The sequence below is a fragment of the Callorhinus ursinus genome, unplaced genomic scaffold (assembly GCF_003265705.2).
Source record: "Callorhinus ursinus isolate GAN/ISIS: 27379988/994484 unplaced genomic scaffold, GSC_fseal_2.0 scaffold9, whole genome shotgun sequence".
Classification (NCBI taxonomy): Eukaryota; Metazoa; Chordata; class Mammalia; order Carnivora; family Otariidae; genus Callorhinus; species Callorhinus ursinus.
In genome coordinates this window covers 33,574,366-33,595,950 of record NW_027397071.1, presented here as the reverse complement: position 1 = coordinate 33,595,950, position 21,585 = coordinate 33,574,366, and the positions used below count along the sequence as shown (strand labels likewise).

General features: G+C 34.7%; 1 protein-coding gene across 15 annotated transcripts in view; it reads left to right on the top strand.

Moving 5' to 3' along the window:
* ADGRL2 (adhesion G protein-coupled receptor L2) overlaps positions 1 to 21,585 on the top strand; it is a 216,158-nt gene that overhangs the window by 122,488 nt on the left and 72,085 nt on the right. For all 15 annotated transcript variants that reach the window (XM_073896435.1, XM_073896431.1, XM_073896438.1 and 12 more), the window contains exon 3: positions 9,758 to 9,971. In XM_073896435.1, coding sequence (XP_073752536.1) covers positions 9,758 to 9,971 — 214 coding nt within the window. The remainder of the gene's footprint in view (positions 1 to 9,757; positions 9,972 to 21,585) is intronic.

The window sequence follows — 21,585 nt, the reverse complement described above, 5'->3', positions numbered from 1 at the left end:
CGCCCTCTATAAAGAGAGCACTGTCAACTGACTGTTAGGTTTTGGCATTATAATGGTAAACTAGATAGATGTGATACCTTACCTCAAGGAGAACTCACTACCCCTGTAAATTGCCCAGGCACAGGGGTCATTGTCATGTTTCTTCACTGTTATTTCTCAATGTCCAGAAGAGTGCTAGGTACATAGTACGTGTACAGTAAATATTTACTTTTTGGAAGAAAGAAAACAGATGACCCAAAACCTGAGCTCAGATTCTCTTTTCCCCATTGTTGGAGAAGGCCTGATAGGAGTTTGGAGAGTAATTGTTGCCTAAGAGAAAAATGAGTAGAATATTCTATACAGAGGGAATAGTTTAAACATAGGCAGTGAGTAGTAAGGGTAATATTGAGGCTTAATACAAAATTCACTAATATCTTTAAGAAGTAGATCAGAATTAAAGTATCCTATATTTCTGAAATTTGAAGAAGTTATAGCTTTTGTTGAAACAATTAAAGACATCTCTTCATGTGGCATGTATTATTTTAATAGACATGCTTATCAGGAATTTTTATTTTAGGTCTTAATATTAAACTGATAGTATTATATAACTAAATTGCTGTATTTTAGTGGCACTTGTGACTTAATCAGTGGAAGATAATTTACAAATTTTTAAGTGGGAAAGATCAATTTCTTTTTAATAAGGAATTTAATCCCAAAATGTTTTGAAGGACTCATAATGCATACTTTTCTCCTTAAAATATCTAGAGGCTTTTCACAAGTGGTAATAATTGAACCTAATAGCTGACGGCATTAGAAAAGTACTTTTACCTTGAGTGTACAAAATGTCCAGAATTTTGTTACTCTTAGCAAGTCCCAAAGATAAAGGTTTCTTTTCCCTTTTGTTGTTTGTATAATTGGATTTAATTATGTATTATTTTTTTTATTCCACATTTATTTGTTAGGATTTTTCCAATGTAAATCATAGTGTCTTGGATAGAAGTTGGATATAAGTAAGAAAGCTATAAATATACTTCTTAAATTTTTTTTGTTTAAAATGTCTCATAATTTAAAATATATCCTCCCCGGGGCACCTGTGTGGCTCAGTTGTTAAGCACCTGCCTTGGGCTCAGATCATGATCCCAGGATCCTGGGATCGAGCCCCGCATCGGGCTCCCTGCTCAGCGGGAAGCCTGCTTCTCCTTCTCCCGCTCCCCCTGCTTGTGTTCCCTTTCTCGCTGTGTCTCTGTCTGTCAAATAAATAAATAAAATCTTTAAAAAAATAAAATAAAATATATCCTCCCCCTAAAAAAACAGCTTGTAAGCCAAAATGACAAGAATTTAAGGCATTTCATTTATAAATGTTGAGATGATTATTTTGTAGTTTCATGATCTTATTTGAACACTTTCTTTTACAAGAACTTTACTTTTCTGTGAGGATTTGATTTGTGTTTCATGCTAATAACCAAGTTTACTTAACAAAAATTGCTACATTTTCAAAGCCAATGTGCTTATGCTAGAAAATGACACTGCATTGCTTTATTTTCTTTATTCTTAGCATGAAAATAAGTTCAAAGGTGAAAGTTTTTTGTACTCTCTGCATGGCAGTTTTAGTTACCTCACGTAAGATGGATAGGTTAAAAGAACTATATTTTAATAAACATAAAAATATTAGATGTTTTAAGAGTAGATTGGTAAAAGTTATTTCTTAAATGGACTAATAGAATAACTAAAACAATAGAGTGATAATCTGTAAACTTATGTGAAATGAGTTTTTAACACATTGCCTTTTCATATACAAAGAAGTTTTTAAATTTTATTCATTTTTAAAGTAAACTCTCCACCCAACATCAAGCTTGAACTTAGGACCCCAAGATGAAGAGTCATATGCTCTACCGACTGAGCCAGCCAGGTGCCTCTACCAACAAAAGCTTTTTTATACATCCTTGATTTTTAAAATTTTGTTTTGATGACGTCATGAATATTCAGAGAGCAATAGAAATGTTGAACCATTAGTGAAGTAAGTTATCTTTTAGGCTTATTTTTGACATTTTCTTTTCATCTAAACTAAAATGAAATGGAAAAAAGTTTTCTGGAAGCTTGTAAGCTGTAGATCAGCCTGGTTGAAATCATGTCCCCTCCTCATTAAGTATTTTATTCTCATTTGCATTTTAGGAAAAAAAAATCTCATTAACATATATAAACAGAAATAAATCAGATTTCAATATGCCAACACTCACAGTAGACTGTGGCTTGCGTTAATTGTTTCAGTAGAGCTTGAAGTCACAGCCTCAGTTCCGTAGAGGTCCTTGATAATCAGAAGGCATGGTGCTTACCGGGACCCTGGACGGCATGAGCATTAGCGTCCATGACAGGGTTTAGTTCAAAGTCATTAAGAAAAACAGTACCAGAAAAGTTGATGTTTTTATATTACAGCTTAATAAGACTTTTATAAGAATGTGTGATTTTACAGAAATGTATGTAAAGGGCAAACTGAATGGAGACAATGTTAGAAAAATAAAGTTTTCATAATCAAGTGCCTAAAGTTTATCACAAGTATAAACTTGTGGCAGAATATACTGTTGCGAGAGTAGCATATATTCTTGCAAAAATGCTCATATGATGCAAAATCCAATGACAATTTCAATTCTGGTCTTAACAAATTTTCATCTCAGAGTGGTGCATCTGTTTATTGGGAGTTATCCTCCGAATGTGAATGATTTCAGTGCTAAGTCACTGCACCTGTTACCAGGAGGTATTTATTCCAATCACTAGCCTAAAGCACAGAGAGTTATTGCTTGACATTTTATAGCTTGGGGGGGAAAAAACCTGTCTTTTCAAAATCATTTGTTCAGAGTGGAGAAAATGGAGCAAAACAGTTCATTTTACTCTAAGCACCGCTATTTGGCGGTATTCACATTTGCACAGCACAAAGCTGCAATATTGATTTTTTGCTCACAGGGTCTCCCACAAGTTTTTTCTTCGATTGTCAGGGCCGCAAGATGGATTGGATTACACTTTGTTTGTTGGGATGCTTTCTTTTTTCTTTGTTGAAATAGAAATAGACTGAAAATACAACTTAGAATAAATGACATAGTAATAGTACGATTAAAGGGCTTTAATTTGGGAATTTCTTTATGTTGATTATGTTGATTGGACAGGTTCATTGAAAGCTTGGCTTTCACTATTACCTCCTTTCTTGTTCTTCTTCCCCTAAGACTGGAAAGCACCCAGGACACCTTATTAACTATGTCCTCTGCAACAAGGGTCTGCAAACCTGCTTCTAACTGAAGAGGCATTAAAGTAACATTTAAGGATATGAACTTGGGAGCTGCATTAATGTATCTCAAACCTTGATTTCATTCTTACTGGATGGTATGATGATGGAAAAAGTAATTTTTCTGTGCCTCAGTTTCTTCCTCTGTAAAATGGTGATAATAGTAATACCACCTAGTCAGTATGGTTGTTTTGAGCATTTTAGTCAGTAAATATTCGTAAAGTCCTTAGACGAATTTCTGGAGATGATGGGGTGAAGAGGGTGGCAAATCCTCTCCCAAAAGAAGTATAAAACTGAACAAAATTGTGAACCACAACCATTTAGGGCTCTGGAAATTAACCAGAGCCAAATAAGAAATTGGGAAGCATTTATTTATGAAAAGCTATAGAACTTCTGATATGAACAGTGGAAGTTCAAAGTCTTCTAGCCTGGGGTTGCTCCTACCCTCCACTCCTTAGCTAAATCTTTGTGGTAGTTTCATTAGGGCAAGGCTGGCCTTGAAAGTCAGTGACTGCTGCCAGAGAGAGCTGGCTTGATTTGGAGTGGAGGATGGAAACCCGTGCCCAGCAGTGTTGCCAATAAAAGTAGTAAACACTGTGGAAAACAGATGGGAAAGACTCACAGCTCTGCTAGCCTGAGATTGTGGTCCCTGTTGGGGAGATTGGAGGGCCAGTCTGAAACAAACCCAGGAAATCTTTGAAATGAAAGAGCCAAAAGTTCTCTATGCATTCTTGACTAAGTGGGAAGCTACACACATGCCAAAGAGATGTGAGAGGAGTTGGCAGAGAGTAAATAACCAAGGCTGACTTGAAAACTGCCTGAACTTTGATCACGCGCGCACACACACACACACACACACACACACACACACACACACACCCCCAACCAATCAGCAGAGGGTGGAGACTGTGTTATGGGTTCATGGTGCTTTCATTGGCTGATCACTAAGCTATGCAGACCGAGGCGATCCCTAGAAAGCCAGGCTAGAAAATAAAAACTAGAATTAGTATAACAATAGTGAGCAGAGATTGCAGCCCCAGGCTGAAGGAACAGATTCTGTAGATTAAATCCAGTCAAGATACTAAAATATTACAGGAGTAGCAATTCTCTGGGAAAGAAAATCCGGATCCGCAGTTGCTAACAGAATATTATTTAAAATGTCTAGTTTTAAACAACAAAAAATTTATAAGATATGCTGAGAAACAAGGAAATTGACCCATAATCAGGAGAAAACACATTCAATAGAAACTGTATCTGATGTGGGCCCAGATGTTAGATTTAACAGATAAAAATTTCGAAGTGGCTATTATGAATATGTTCAAAGAGTAAATAAGTAAAGCTACAAGTATATTAGAGAATTAAGAGGAAATATGATGGCAATGACTTAATAAATATGTAATCTCAATAGAGAAATAAAAACTATTTTAAAAAGGCCTTGGAGAAATTCTTGGCACTTATTAGTTATTATATCAGTGTGTTGCAAATAAATTAACATTTTCCTTCCCAAATACAGATACCCAGCTTTATCTGAACCCAGAGATTGTGATTCAGTAGGTCTGGATTAGGGCTTGAAGATCTTTTTAAAAACATTTACCAGCTGACTCTGATGCAAAATCATGTTTGGGAATCAATTATATAGTCCTGGCAAGTGACTTAAAAAAAAAAAAGTCCTAAAAATACCCACTTAAACAGATAAGAATTACATAATATACAAAGGAAGAAAGTGTGTTTAAGAAATAGTAGCCATACCTGTGATGATTTATTTCCGTGATTCAATATAGTAAGTTATTAATGTAATATAAATAAAGGAGTAAATAAATGTATTTAGGAATAAGATTTGTTCCCTTTTTTCATCACATTTTCTTAGTGAAAATGTTGAATTTTAAAAATTCAAAAAGAAGGCACAGCAATTTACATTTTTCTAAAAAAATTATGTAAATTTTTCTTGTGATTACCATGATTGACCCATGTTTATTTTATCCCTTTCATTGTCTTTGATTAAAATAGTTTATCCAGGAAGATGTCTACTTATTATTTGTGTGAACACTGGCTGCCTGGTCATCACACATGCTTTCAAGAATTACCTTGAAAGTACTGTATAAGCTACATGGTTGTGCCATAACATATCCATGTTAGCCTTCTTGTGTATGCTTATATTTTAAAGAAATAGAGCAAGTAATATATTACTTGGTAATCACTTGAAAATGTTAGAATAGCATATGTTACCTGATAAAAAGGAGGTTGCCTATTTATAATCATAGATTGATGAAATTTGATGCAACTTTGAAAGGACTTTAATTCTTCAGAAAAAGAAATTAAAACCCAGAAACATAAAATGACCTAAGCCAAATTCGCAAGGCTGACCCAGACACATATACTTCAGTATTCCGTACTTTTGCCATGTGTTCATATTTGAACAGCGTAGATTGTGTTCTTTTTATATTTATGGCACACTACACTACATTTCCAAAAATATAATTTTCATTATTATCTATATGTTTTGTGACCCTTTCCCATAATTGTGCCCTGTCAAATTTACTAATATACATTGGTGGGTTTCAGACGGCGTGAAAATTTATAAAATTATTATCAATAAGGTGGCTTGAGAAGGCACACAATCCTTTTCTGTTTGTGGCCACTAAGAAGAGCATGAGCTCAGAAGTCTGAGAACCCTGTGTGCATTATAGTCAAACTCATAGTAATCCTTGAGACTCTGAACTTTATGCCTTGGTTTCATGCTCTGTAAAGTTGGTATTATAATAATAACCTACTCCATTGTTTTTTGTTGTTGATGATGTTGCTTAGCATAAAAAAAGTGATCCATATAAAGCATTTAGCACAGTGCCAGAACGTATTAATTGGTATGTAAATGTTAGCTATTATAATAACTTTTCTGTGTCCCTATTTGAATTTTTGTATTTCTGATTGGAAAAACATGGTTTAAATAAATTAAAGTTCATAAACATGTTAGCTATCTTTGTGAGGAACACTAATGAACCCAGCAGTACCTAGAAAATAATAAATTGGTAGAATTTTTTTTCTTTTTTGAGGATGGCATATCATTTTCATTGATTATAAGTGGATTATCTGTTTCTAAATGCTAACTGTTTTTATTTCTATTACCCAAGGAAATAGGTATTAAGGAGGGGGAAAATTGCAATTTTTTATGGTTTTAACAAACACTAGTTTGATTTAGCTTTGGTTTGACAATACTGGTTAGAATTATGTGTCATGTACCCACCTAGGCATTGGAATTATAACTAAGAACTCTATCATCATAGTCTAGCAGGGAAGATATAAATTAAAAATGAATATGCATAGTACTGTATAGTAATAATAAGCACTTTAGTGAAGATGTATAAAGTTCAATGGAAACAGAGGGGAGAGGGCAAGAATTTATAAAGGAGAACACTTATGATTCGAAACAACAGACACTGTAGCATTTAATAAGGCAATATTCACTATTAAGAACTCATTCAGTTCTCTGCAGTGAAAGCATAAGTACCATGATCTCTCTTCTCCAGAAGATTCTACATTAGAAATCTAAATTATTAAAGTATACTGATCTTTCTCTCCTTTTCCTTTTCTTACTTTACCTGTTTGTATGACTATGGCCAAGGTTTAAAAATCCTCTCTCTGAATTACCAAAACAGTAGGACACTCAACAATACAATTCTTAAATATCTTTCAAAGGCAGAGGAAAATTAACTTAGAACCATAACTGTAATCCTGCAAACTATCAAGAACAACAAAAATTAAGGGATTATTTTAAAAACCACAGTGCTTCATAATCAATCCTATATTTTTTTATTTTTTTAATACTTTTTTTTTTAAGATTTTATTTATTTGACAGAGAGAGACACAGCGAGAGAGGGAACACAAGCAGGGGGAGTGGGGGAGGGAGGAGCAGGCTTCCCGCCGAGCAGAGAGCCCGATGCGGGGCTCGATCCCAGGACCCTGGGATCGTGACCTGAGCCGAAGGCAGACGCTTAACGACTGAGCCACCCAGGCGCCCCTCAATCCTATATTTTTGACAAGTTGTGAATTATGGCTCCAAGACAATCTTCTAATAATGTGTTCTAACAGTCACAGTATTTTCTAATAATATGATTTATTCTCATTTATTAAGGATTTATAATTACAAAAATATCTCTGCCTTTAAAATCGTCTGTGCTTCAAAATTTTGTATGTTGCTTGTTTGAATTCCCACAGAGCTTTTGCCATTGAAGTAAGTGAAGCTCTAAAGCATATGTTTTTTTTATTTATTTGAGAGAACGCGGGGTGGGGGACGGACAGAGGGAGAAGCCGACTCCCTGCTGAGCAGGGAGCATGGGGCCTGGAACTCCAGGATCATGACCTGAGCCGAAGGCAGACACTTTACTGACTGAGCCACCCAGGCGCCCCCTTAAAGCGTATTTTCTACAGAAACAAATATAAGAATAGTAGTAAAAAAAACCCCACTAGTTTAAGTTGAATTATAAAATCAGTTTAGTACAGTATCAGGAAACAGAAGAAAGCAATAATAAACGTGTAAAAGTTTATTTATGAACTTTCACAAATAAACTTTTTAAAAGGTTGGCTTATATCTGTCTTGACATTTGTTTAGCTCTATTTTTTTTAAAGATTTTATTTATTTATTTGAGAGAGAGCACGAGTTGGGGGTGGGTAGTGGGGAGGGGCAGAGGAAGAGGGAGAAACAGACTCCCCACAGAGGGCCGAGCCTGAGGTGGGGCTCAATCCCAGGACCCTGAGATCATGACCTGAGCTGAAGTCTGACCCTTAACCAACTCAGCCATCCAGGAGCTCCTGTCTAGCTCCATTTCTGTATTCCTTCTTCATAGAGCATCTCTCCACATACTTGTAGTAATCTCATAAGACCATAAACCTTCTTAGTAAAAACCTCCCAAGTTTGGGGTGGGCCGCAATCCTCTGAATATTTCTGTTCTCCAAGTTGCGTCCTTTTCTGCTCTTTTCATTCCAATTACACCTTTAGTTTTCTCAGTAGAACTGAGAGCTCAGCCATGTCTGAGAATTGGTGATTTTTAAGTCATATCAAAGTGTAACCCAGTCACCCTTCTGGAGGATTATTTGTCTGTTAGAAAGAAGGTGCATGTTTTACCAGGTGACTTTTTTCCATTGAATTAGTGAGAGGCATTGTACGATACAGTTAAAGAGAACAGATTTTGGCATTGGATTGACCTGGATGTAACCCGGTTTTATGAACTTGAAGTTCGTAACTTGGAACTGTTTCCTTCTGAATGTCAGGTTTTTTTCTATAGAAGGGACACAAAGGATAATTTATGTGATGCAGAGTAATTAAAAGGATAGAGATAAGAAGAAATACTAAAATTATTGCTAGTTTTTATAACAGGAATGCTTGAGATGGTGACAGGTTAGAAAAATGAAATACAAAATTGAGGTAATGTTGAAGTTTTTGATAGTGGTAGCTAACCATGGGTAGAACACCGGCACAGTGAGGATGGACTTCACTCGCACATACTTCTGGCTTTCTTTGTGTTTACCCTGTGTCCTGTGCTGTGTTACTACTTCATGGGTCCCCTGGTTGAAAACTTAAAATTCTAATCTTTTCTCCCATCTGGGAATCTTTTTCAGCACTCATGAACAGAAGTTGTCTATACTTTTTCTAATACACCACACTTAAATTCATATAGCGCTTTTAATTGAGCACTGTTATGTACATGATCTTATTTTAGAGTCACACAGGTAGGAAAAGTCACATCACAGGTGTTTCATCTCGGTTCTCTAGATGACAAAAGTGACACTTAGACAAATTTTGCCCTTCCTGGGTTATTTCAGCTTGTTGGAGACGATTGGAGCTGTGCTGGCGCCTTTGAATGCCCAACTGCTGCATGCTTCCATTTATGCCAATTTTAAATAAAGTGTCTATAAATTGACATAAGCTATTGTGCCATGAGTATGTTATTGTAATAGTATCCGTTTTTTTGGCGGGGGGAGAACTGCTAAGAAAAAGAATTTTTTAAGATAGTGCTACTAACAGCAATTAATATGTCTACATTAAATGAGACCTTAAAGTCAGTGTATATCACAGCTTTTATTCCACTGCCTAAATGGTTTCTTGATTAGTTGTTAAATTTTGTATTTGTAAAACTTGTCATTATTTATAAATCCATTGATTAAATTGGTCATTTTTCTTTGGATTTACTCAAAATGAGTCACTTAGTTTCTGATTGTGAGTAGATTATACAGAACATATTTTGTTTGAGTAATTTTAATTTGTATTTACAGGTGAATAGTTCAGCTAAAGATATATATTTAAAAAACTAATAAATTCTTGACAGGTAGTAAGGAGTCAAGGAATTATTTAATAAATGTATGAATGGATGACTTAAAAAACATAATTTTTGTGACACCTCTTGAGTATAGACATGAATCATATTACTTGAAAAATGCCTTATTAAAATAATGTATTTCATAAATATGTTGATTTTAATTTTTTTTCTTTTTTTTTCTTTCATTTTTAAGGTTTCAGCAGAGCAGCTTTACCATTCGGGTTAGTTAGGCGAGAATTATCCTGTGAAGGTTACTCTATAGATCTGCGATGTCCAGGCAGTGATGTCATCATGATTGAGAGCGCAAACTACGGTCGGACAGATGACAAGATTTGTGATGCTGACCCATTTCAGATGGAGAATACAGACTGCTACCTCCCAGATGCCTTCAAAATTATGACTCAAAGGTAAATACTTGTTTGTTAATATTCCATTTTAGCTACCGCATCCAGACTGGTAAAATTATTTTAATAATTCCAAAGTCGATGAATAGAGTCTGTATCTCAGCCCATTTATTAAACTGAATGAGGCTTTTACCTACTAATGTTGATTTCTACTTTTAAGCTTTGGACATTTAAATCTCTATCATTTTTATATAGTTTGACATATCAGAAGGAATATGTAATACCTATCTTTGATTTTTATATGTCATAAAATACAGAGTAAGAATAATATTCCAATGTAATCTTCTTTTTTATGTCTGCAGAATTTTAGAATATCTTTGTAACTTTAAGAATGCTTAACTGTCTGGGTCTTTGGCAGTAATTGGTCCTTAATTTTTTTAAAAAGATTTATTTAGGGGCACCTGGGTGGCTCAGTTTGTTAAGCATCTGCCTTCAGCTGAGGTCATGATCCGAGGGTCCTGAGATAGAGTCCCTCATCAGGCTCCCTATTCAGTAGGGAGTCTGCTTCTCCCTCTCCCTTTGCCCCTCCTCCCTGCTCATGCTTTCTTGCTCACACACACACTCTCTCTCTCAAATAAATAAAATCTTAAAAAGATTTATTTATTATTTTGGGGGGAGGGGCAAAGGGAGAGGGAGAGAATCCTCAACCCGACTCCCTGCTGAGCATGGAGCCCAACATGGGGCTCCATCTCGCAATCCTGAGATCATGACCTAAGCCAAAATCAAGAGTCAGTCGCTTAGCCAACTGAGCCTCCCGGGCACCACAGTCCTTAATGGTTTGATTAATATTTTTTACAGCAAAAATAAGCAGAGAAAGTACAGAGTTACCATACTCCTCTTGCTACATAGGCACGACCTCCCCAGTTATCAACATCCTGCATCACAGTGGCTCATTTGTTACCATAGATGAACCCACATTGACACCTCATTATCACCCAAAGTCCATAGTTTATGTGAGGGTTTATTCTTGGTGTTGTGTATTCTATGGGTTTTGACAAATTTATGATAGTGTGCATCCACCATTGTAGTATCATACAAAGTAGTTTTGCCATTCTAATAGGTATGTGGTGATATGTTATAGCTTTGATTTGCATTTCCCCAATGACATGTCATATTGAACATTTTTTAATATGCTTACTCGCCATTGTATATCTTCATTGGTGAGGTGTCTGTTCAGGACTGTTGCCCATTTTTAATCAATTGTTCATTTAAGTGTTCTTTATATATTTTTGGTAACAATTCTTTATCAGATAGGGCTGTGGCAAATATTTCCTATCAGTCTGTGGTTTATCTTCTCATTATCTTGAAACTTAGCTTTAAAAAAACAAACAAAACAGCAAACTCAAGTTAAGAAAACATATAGCGTGCTTTCTGTCTTTCTCTCCTTCCATATATTTATCTCATTGGTTAATATTGTATTTTTAAAATGATGTGTTGGAGGGGCACCTGGGTGGCTCAGTAGGTTGAGTGTCCGACTCTTGGTTTCAGCTCAGGTCATATCTCAGGGTTGTGAGATCAAGCCCAAGTCTGGCTCTGAGCTCAGTGTTGAGCCTGCTTGATATTCTCTCCCTCTCTCTCTGCCCTTCCTGTTTCTCTCTCTGTCTCTCTCTCTCAAAGAAATCTTAAAAAAAAAAAAAAGATTTTCTAAAAAAAATGTGTTGGAAAGTGGTTTATAAAATTTAAAATATGTAAATGATATCTTTTAATGGGATAATTGCCTTCCTACATATAGATAGAATACCAAAAAACTGCTGAGGATGGGTATTGCTTTTCCTCTGCCTTAATATAGAGCACCTAACTCCTGGCCTCTTTTATTTTCTCAATTTTGCTACACTTGGCATCTTAATGAAAATTTTCTTATATATAAGATATTAAAATCGTGGTTAATTATGGTCAAACTATACAATAATACCCAGCATATGTAGTTATTTGGAACATAGAAACTCTCTGAAGGAACGTTTAAGTATCACAGAGTTTATTATACATTATTGCTTTTGTATTTTGTTTACTAGGAAAACCCTTCATCTTTCTATTCAAAACCTTCACCCTCTTCTCCTGACTCATTTCCCCCTTTGGACACAATATTCTGTCTAACTTTCTAGCTTATTTATTAGTGTACCTTAAAGTAGAAGAGCAAATTTTCTAGACTGGGGTCTGGTTAGTGTAGGAAAAATGAAAACATCAAAAGGTAATAAGAGGCAATGAAGAAAAAAAATGGAAAAACTATTTTTAAAAAATCCATGCCATAAGAACATGGGTACAAATTGCTGTAAAATTTCTGATTTCACAGAGAATATGTGTTAGCCTTATTATAAGTAGCACATTTATGTAGTTTTCTTTAATGTTAATACTGGTCAAGATTTTTTTTTTTAAGAAACCAGAGAACATATACAATACTTTTAAAAAGATTTCCATCAAAATGTTTTTATTTTGGGGGCACCTGGCTGGCTCAATCAGTAGAATGTGTGACTCTTGATGTCAGGATTGTGAGTTTGAGCCCCACATTTAAGATTACTTAAAAAAAATAAGATCTTTTTAAAAAATGTTTTAATTTCAGTTCTTAAAGTGTTCTTAAAGTTATTAAAAAGCTATGGCAAAATCTCATTTGCATAAGTGGGACTTGAGAAAGGTTTTTAAAATTTAAAACAGAAGTTTGCTATGGATTGTGTAGCATTTGGAATCTGGCCTGTGAAATAAACCTTTTAAAACATAACTAACTTTCTTTGGAAGAATAGATTCTGTGCTCCGTAAATTGTAATAGAACAATTTGCACATAGTGTTTCAAAATTGGGGAACTGCCCATGCTAAGGAATCAATAAAGGCAGCCGCTAATGATGGACCATTTTCCATTCTTTACATGTTGAACTGTTTAATTGTAGTGATATTAGATGAGTATTTAGGAGTAGGTCAGAGAGAAGTGGGAAGTAAAGAATTATTATGTGCAATTACCTGTTTTTACAAAGTTGACAAGCAAAAATCAGAGGCGTTGGTGCAGAGAGGGTCTGGAAGAGCAGTCTTGAGGAATTCTACATTGTAGGTAACTTATCATTGTTTGTGGATGTCTACATTTAAATACGTTGTCCAATATCTAACAAAATGCATAAGTCTTAATCATTTGTATCTATTAAATATAATTACGTATTGTAGAAAATGTACAAGATAAGTTATTTTCATTGTTTCATTATGTTATAAAAGCAGGGCTGCATTTTTGATAATACTTTAAAAGAAACTAGAATTTTGGGGGTATTTAAATTCCGTGGAAGAACACAGTTGTTCACTGTACCCTTGTTACCAAATCTCCAAACAATTTATGATGTATTAGTGCAAATAAGGGGTTAATTCCAAAATTAGCTGTAGAATCCCCATTTTCAAATTGTTGTATTATAGTGGTGGCTTATAATTATTTAGTCAGCACAATAATAATCTAAACAAGAACACTTTAGTGACAGGAAGACAATGTTAAGAGGACTTAAAAATGAGTTTCGCAGTGGTGGCTTATAAATACTTCATTCTGCGTATGTCAGAATATAAACCTTTAAGGAAGTCTGCCATATTTGACTGGTACGCAGATTCAAATAACTGTAAGAAAATATGTAGACAATATTTTTGCTGCTGAATTATTACTGAATAATGATTGAATGCCCTGTTTTTGTTTTTGTTTGTCTGTTTGTTTTTTTAAAGTAAGCTCTCTGCCCAATGTGGGGCTTGAACTCATCAAGAGTCTCATGCTTCACCAGCTAAACCAGACAGGCACCCCATTTTTTAAGTATATCCCTGTTTTTTATTGAAAAATACTCTTTCAGTGTTTACAAATAAAGTAAAAGTTATTTTTACCATATTCCTAATAATTTAGCAAATTTTCTATTTATAATTGTCAGAAAATGTGATATTTGATAATGTAGAAAAAAGAAACTTTTTTAAGATAAAAAAATTTCTCTCTAGAAAGCTCAAATAAAAGCACTTGAACTTTTCTATTAAGTTTCTAAACTATAATGATGGAGATAAACACAAATTTCAATACCATTGAAATTAAAATATATTTGTATTGTATTTGAAGGCTTTTTTACCCCCTCCCTCACTGTTATCACTTCAACACTGAGAGTCAAGTAAATAAATACACTTGTAATTTTGTGGCGGTGGTAAAAGTATTAATAATTGTTTTTCATTCTTCACTTTCTATTTCCTATTCATTCAAAAGTGTGAAACGAAGGATCTATTAGAAACTGACATGACACTTGTCTTAAAGTACAACAAATGGCTTATCTGAGAAAGTGAGAAATGAAATTCTTCCCTAAAATGCTATGTATTTTAATACTTTATAAAATAACCAGCTTGCGCTTTCTCTCTCTCTCTGACAAATAAATAAATAAAATCTTAAAAAAAAAGAAAAGAAAAGGGATGCCTGGGTGGCTCAGTCAGTTAAGCATCTGCCTTCGGCTCAGGTCATGATCCCAGGGCCCTGGGATCGAGTCCCATATGCTGAGCAGGGAGCCTGCTTCTCCCTCTGCCTGTCGCTCCCCCTGCTTGTGCTTTCTCTCTCTCTCTCTCTCTGACAAATAAATAAATAAAATCTTAAAATAAAATAAACACCATTAGAGATAATGATTTAGGACTCTTTGAAGATAATTATAGTGAGGTACCTTAAAAAATTGTGCAACAGTTTTAGCTCTTTGATTTCATGAAAGCAACACAAACAAAAAACCTTAGTACTATTCTGAAGTATTTGATGAATAAGAAATTAGAATTTTGCTAACAATATCGGGTTTCTGCGGCACACTCAGGTACAATCTAGTTTCTTAAAGTGATGTGCTAAATTGTATCTGAGATCATCTTCCAGTGTTATTTATGACTGTCCCTTTGTTCATGTTCTTTACTCTGAGAGGCTGCCCATTCTGATCAAGGTAGTTTGCTGCCTTAAACGATGCTTTATATGCCCTTACGTTTTTAGCACTTCAGTTTAGAGATCTGAAAGTAAATATGTACTTTTTTCCAATATTTAATGTTAGGTTAATGGGCATGGGTAGGTGAGGTTTTACAGTGGATGAGTTACAGAGTTAACTCTTACTATCAGATATGCATCAGTGTACTTCTGTCAGTACAAAGAGGTTCTGAAATTAATAGGTATTTTCCTCAAGAAGCTAGAAAGAATACATGCCTCAGTGTTTTCTTATGGTAGGATAGGTATATTTTGTGTAATTGATTCAAAAATAGGCTGTTGTTGTTTTGAAATTGCCCTAGGACGATAAAGGACGACCCTAGACATGGAGAACTAGCTCCTTTAAAACTTCTGGCTGGGGCGCCTGGATGGCTCAGTTAAGCGTCTGCCTTCGGCTCGGGTCATGGTCCCAGGGTCCTGGAATCGAGCCCCGCATCTGGCTCCCTGCTCAGCGGGGAGCCTGCTTCTCCTTCTCCCTCTGCCTGCCACTCCGCCTGCTTATGCTCTCTCTCTGTCAAATTAATTAATTAATTTAAAAAAACTTTTGGCCAAAATTTTAGCCCACATGTAGACAGCCAGCATGAACCTCATAGCATAACTACATGATGTTTCTTATTAATTTAAGTTCAGTATATTTTTGGCTGTTACACTACCCATTTAAGTTTCTTTAAGTTTATTTGGGAACAAGCTTGCATATAAATAAATAGTTCAGCAAGCAGTTGTTTATACAGATTTGGCACTCACAAGAGTAGTGAAAGAACGTATAGATGAAGCAAACATAAACGCAAAGTTGACAGTTGCTGGTGAATAGATGATGTCATTCACAGAGGTTCTGAAGTTTGAGCATGCAAAAGCTCTAGAGAACACCTGAATATAAGGGACAGGTAAAGTTGCCATCAAGGGAACCAGGACAGGCACAAGAAGATAATGTCTCATAAAGCTAACAGCAAAGTTAATAGTAATAGCAATAGTAAAATAATAATAGTAAAGTGTAAAAGATGTACACTTTTTTTTATTGATGTTGAAGATTTTTATTCTATCTAGACAGCCCAAATAAAAGAACACTCAGGGTTTTCATGATAGAGTTTCAGAATAGAAATCAAGAAATTGGCATTCAGCCTTGCCTAGACCAGAAGAATTAGGTATTTCCCTAGTCGCAGAGCCCACGATGAGTAAATACATGACGTAGATTTATAAAGTAGGGGTACAATTCAGGGACTTTTGTCTTAAAGGGAAAAAATCTTCTAGAACTTGGGTACAATTTCATTAAATTAAGCTAAATAAGTAGGTGACAAAACTTATTTCAGAGCCTAGATCCTTTCCACATTGGTTGGGATTATAGAAGTAAGCTCAAATATGTAGGAACCAGATTAATCTATTTTCATCCTGAATCCCATTCAGTAAATTTTCTATCCTTAAATTTCCCTTTTCTAAACCTATCGGTGTCCCAACCTATTATCTCCGAGCATAATTACATTGTATTTAATATGTCAATCTAACAGCAACTCAAGTAGTGACAGTTTCTTGTGTGTATGAGAATTTGAAGAAATGTATTGTTGTCTATGTATGTGCATTACTTTTTCTGTTCAATGCCTCATTCCCTAAATGATGGAATGTAGATGGACAGTAGATGCAAAGTGAGTCTCGAAAATGTAGTGCATATTCCCAGCATGCAGTTAGAAGTAAGGCTCCATGGAGAGGACCATGCATGCCTTAGTCTGGAATAAGCACAATGATCTTTCCCTCTACCTTTCCACCTCCCATTCTTGCTACCCGTCAAGGCACATACCTAGGGACCCTCTGTGGGGTCAAAGCACATACCTAGGGACAGTCTGTGGGGTGGGTGGTGGGGACATAGGCAATTGTTTCTATTTCAAGAGAGTTATTGAATAACATGGTTAGAACCGCTGAGGAACTTGGGACTCATCATATTCTAGTTCACTTTCATTACATCAGGGAATAAACTATCATTGCATTCAGTACATTTTGTGCACACTGCAATATGTATTTTCTCCTCACTTATTTTGAAAATATCCGTGGGAAGGTGTGATTACATGATATCCCTCTTTTCACTTTGGTGAACCTTTGGAAAGGTTGAATTATTTGCTATAGGGGCTCAAACTTCAATTTGTCTATACCTAGAATCTCATTAACTAATATCTTAGTGACATGAAAATTTGTTATTAAGTAATAATTAATAACTAGTCTTAATAATTCTGTTATCTAGGTTTTAAAAATACACTTGTGCTATTTTCAAGCATACTGATAAGATATTAAGTGTGTGTAAAATATTTAAAAGAGATACTTAAATACACACACATATATGTAAAACTTTCCTATGAGAACTGATGAATATTGGAAGCTTCTCAAAATTTAACCAAGAAAATCCATTAGAATGCAGTCACAGTTCTGCCAGTATTCTCTGGGAGACTTCATGATTATAGATTTCGGTGTGAGTATATTTTCCTTGACATACAACCCTTTCAACTTTTATATCGATCATTCAGTCTTTTTAAAGAAGCTTTGTATCCATGTCCGAGCTATATGAGAGTTTAATTATTTTTCTGTTTCCTGATCTCTCTTTATAGGTAACAATATGTTTAAAACCTGTCTTTCTAAGATATTCATATCCCTTCCTCATTAATGGAACATTTTTAGAAGGAAAAAATAAGCCAAATCTGCCTTTTCACCTAATTTGATATTTTATAATATTTTGGGGTTTTGTGTATTTTCTTCTTGCATTATTGTAAATACTGGTCAGGGATACTTTTCTCTTGCTTAGTATATTTATTCATTGAAACTATTCATTCTCCTAGGATTTAAGACTGCCATTTCTGAAGAACTACATTCTTACCTTTGTGCTGTTTATCCCAAGTGCTTTTATCTATCTGTGGTGTCTGATTCATCAGCCATTTGTCCATTAAGATGAAATGTTATCTGGGGAAAAATGAATAACTCAGATGCTACTAACTCATCATCTCTGTGCAGTATACTTAGGTTATTTTCTGTTAGGTGATGGATTTCCACTAATGCTTTTACTCTTGGCCGAGTTGCTTTAAGACAACGAACTGGAATTATAAGCATCTCTCTTTGGCCAAGGATTGGGAGGTTACTAGTATAGACCCTTGATCCTTAGTATAGTAATAAATAACCATTAAAGCTCTAATTGGTATATCTAATTGGACACATACTTTGCATGTCACTTACTGATGGGCATTTAAACCAAAGCATTCATTATAGGAAGGGGAGACTGTTGGCAGTAATAAACATGAAACATATTAAACATTCACATTTACTGTGCAAGAAAGACTAATAAATTATAAAATGGCTTAGAAGACAAATAATCTAAATATCCCTTACGACCCTGCTTATCAAATGTAGAGGAAAGAAACAATGTCACATCAAAGATTCTGCCCTACAGGGTCCTCTGTTTCTCCTTTTAAAATGAAAATTAGTAAAACAATCCTACTGGATAATGAGGACTGAGAGAATAAGTGTGAATTGCCAGTTTTATCTGATTCTTCTGGTTAATACGTGGGTTTTTAACCCTTTATATTATGTCTTTTGGTTGAGGAAGCGAGGACCAGTTTTTCTTAGAACAAAACATTACTGATCTTCAGTATTCCCTAAGGATTATTCAGTGAAATAAGAGGTTTGAATAATACTTTAAAAGTTTGAATTTGATTTGGTTTCGGATTCTGGTCAGATAAGGGAAAAGGAAGTTAGTTTTCAAAAGGAAAGACATACCTCATTTCAACTCTGGTGCTTTTGCTTCACTTTTTATTTTTAGAAGTTGTCTTTATTTTTGAAACCAAAGTGGAGAGGTGAAGAAATAAAAGAAATGTGAACATCAATTTGACATACAAATTTCAGTATTATTGTAAATAATCTGTTCATAATGCTTTTCATAGTCTTAGGTATTATTTACCCCAGCTTTCACTAAAATATTGGTTTCTCTTTACAAAGTCAATTTAAACATTAATTATGTTAATTGACAGAAACCAAGTCCAATTTAGTGTTATAATTACCTAAATGTACTACATAATCAATGTTAAATAACTAAATGAAAGCACACTATATCTGCTTACATAAGACTAGTTTCAAATACCCAGCTGAGTACTTTGTTTTGTACGTAAGTGTGATTTCTTTTTAGTGTATAGCTGCTCTCTGATAGCATACTACTAGTGTCATATATAAATATGGCTTACAGGCATCCTTTTAAGAAAATGTCATACTTTAAACAAATAAAAATAGATGCTTAATCAGTTATAGAGAATAGAAATGAAATTTTACTAGATTTTCAAATCAAAACATATTCACTCTTTTTTCTTTTATTTGGCTTTCTCTTCCCTTTCCCCACCAAAAATCCATAGCCAAATGCTACTGAAACGCAATGTAATACATATTTTCTACCCTTATAAAAAATAAATTATGAATTGTAAATTCATTTAAAAATTTGGAGTTATTTTTTATATGTAGTTCAGCTTCTTATCAGCATATTTATTAACAGAAAATTAATACATGTATTCATTAAAGCTTTGGAATAATTTCACTGTCTGAAAATGTACTGTTTATTATTTAATACATTTTATTATGCAATAAATAATGATAAAATCTAATTTTGAGTGAAGATGAGAATCTTCCATTCTAACTATCCTTTTTGTTTTATTGAGATTTTTAAGTAAGTAAAAAAAATCCTATATGTTATTTGGTAGAGAAAAAAATCCTTAGTCATTGTTTTATTCCAAATCCTTACTTTATTTTCTTACTAGCAGTTGAGGAGCTCTGCTTTGCCACCCAAAAGCAGGTAGCAATTGTGAATCAGTATCATTTATAATACATTTATTGGGTAATTTTATCAGATGAAGAGAGAAAAATATTTGGTATTAAATTATTTTAAAAGAGCTTTGCTGTCATTTATTAGGGCCTTACTAATTTTTCTATATATCACATAATGTAATTGTACCTAGACTATATTAGTAATAGCAGCAGTAACAAAAAACACTGGTATCAATACACTACTTTGTACGTAGTCTGAAGAAGATTATTGTGATTAATTAGGTTTTTGATAGCATTATGAATTTATCTGTCTTACAGGTTTTAAAGACCTATTCTTTTTACTTTGCTATGTATTTTCTTGAAATACCGTATAGCAATTCAGTTATGGTTCTTAATGCTGCTTGCTATTCCACAGTAGGTTTGGACCTAATATTTCTGACGTTTCTAGGAAAAATCAGGTGTTGAAGAAATGAAAAGAAGTGAGCGATTCTATAGTCTTGATATTTATTTCATATAAATCAGTCAAATATATTGTTTAACTAATACATTTCCCCATTCTCCCAATATTTCTTCACGTCATATGCAGCCAACACAGACATGCTTTTAGAACTCACCTAAACCTTGGCCTTAAAGAGAGTGTCTGAAATGATAGTCACTCTGTATAAGTTGTCTTGAGATTATAGCAGTGGTCTTTCTTTTCTTTTCTTTTTTTAAGATTTATTTATTTTAGAGAGAGAGTGGAAGGGGCAGGGAGAATCTCAAGCAGACACCACACTGAGTGCGGAGTCTGACTTGGGGCTTGACCCCATGACCCCAAGATCCTGACCTGAGCCAAAACCAAGAGCTGACGCTCAGCCAGCTGAACCACCCAGGCGCCCATGCAGTGATCTTTCTGTTCATTTTTTTCAGACCAGAGATCTGTCATTGTTATTGAACTCACCTGTAATTTGTGAAAATATTCCTGTTTCTAAAATTGGATTTACCATGAAGCTAATGAATCTTAAATGTCAGAGCTGTTCACTTGCACAGGCTCTTCTAGGCATTGTTAGGGCCCCAGGCAGTGTGCTCAAAGGGTCATATGTTTTTGTAAAGTTTCCTGAAGTATGATATTTAAACAGAATCTTTTAAGGTTTTGATTTCATTCTCTGACTTCTTCTCTGTTACACTTTCCCTCATTTATGGTCACTTAGGAGTAGCCAGGAGCTACTGGGATTCTGTTAAGTAGAGGTTCAGTTGGTGATAAATTCAGTTTGGATATAGTGGGGTATTTTTATGTGGTTTGCAGACACTCGTGTACAGTTATTGCTAGCTATTCTGGTGAAGAAATGGCCTCCAGAATTACTCCTATTATTCATTATATTGCCTTACTGATTGTGACATAAATGTGCAAGGCCAGATGTCATGTTACAATTTGAATGTGTCCTATGGCACCTGAAATATGTGGCAAGTGGAGGAGAAATAGTGTTTGAAATGTATGGAGCCAGAAGCTAGTCTGTGGAATCTTTTCGGTCGTTAAATGTGTTAAACAGTAAGTGGGGGATTTGGTTCTCATCTATAACTAATCAAAACAGAAGTTCTCTCCTATATATTCTTCGGGGGGTACACAGACAACATTATCAAATGTAGTGCTTACAGTTATAAAGACAACATACTGTTCCCCTCTTTCAATAAGTATCAGATAAAATAGAATTTATCAGAATACTTGTATTCGTGGGGCATAGGCTGTAGCAATTCAGCAAACATGAGCACCTCTGACATTGTACACTTTATGTATCCTAACCATCAGTAATAAATAACACATTGTGAGCAGCTGTTCTAGAGGAAAACCAAAATTATAGAAAGTGACACTGTGAAATTGTTATATATGAGACAAGGGTAAGATTTGTGGTAAAAAAAATTATT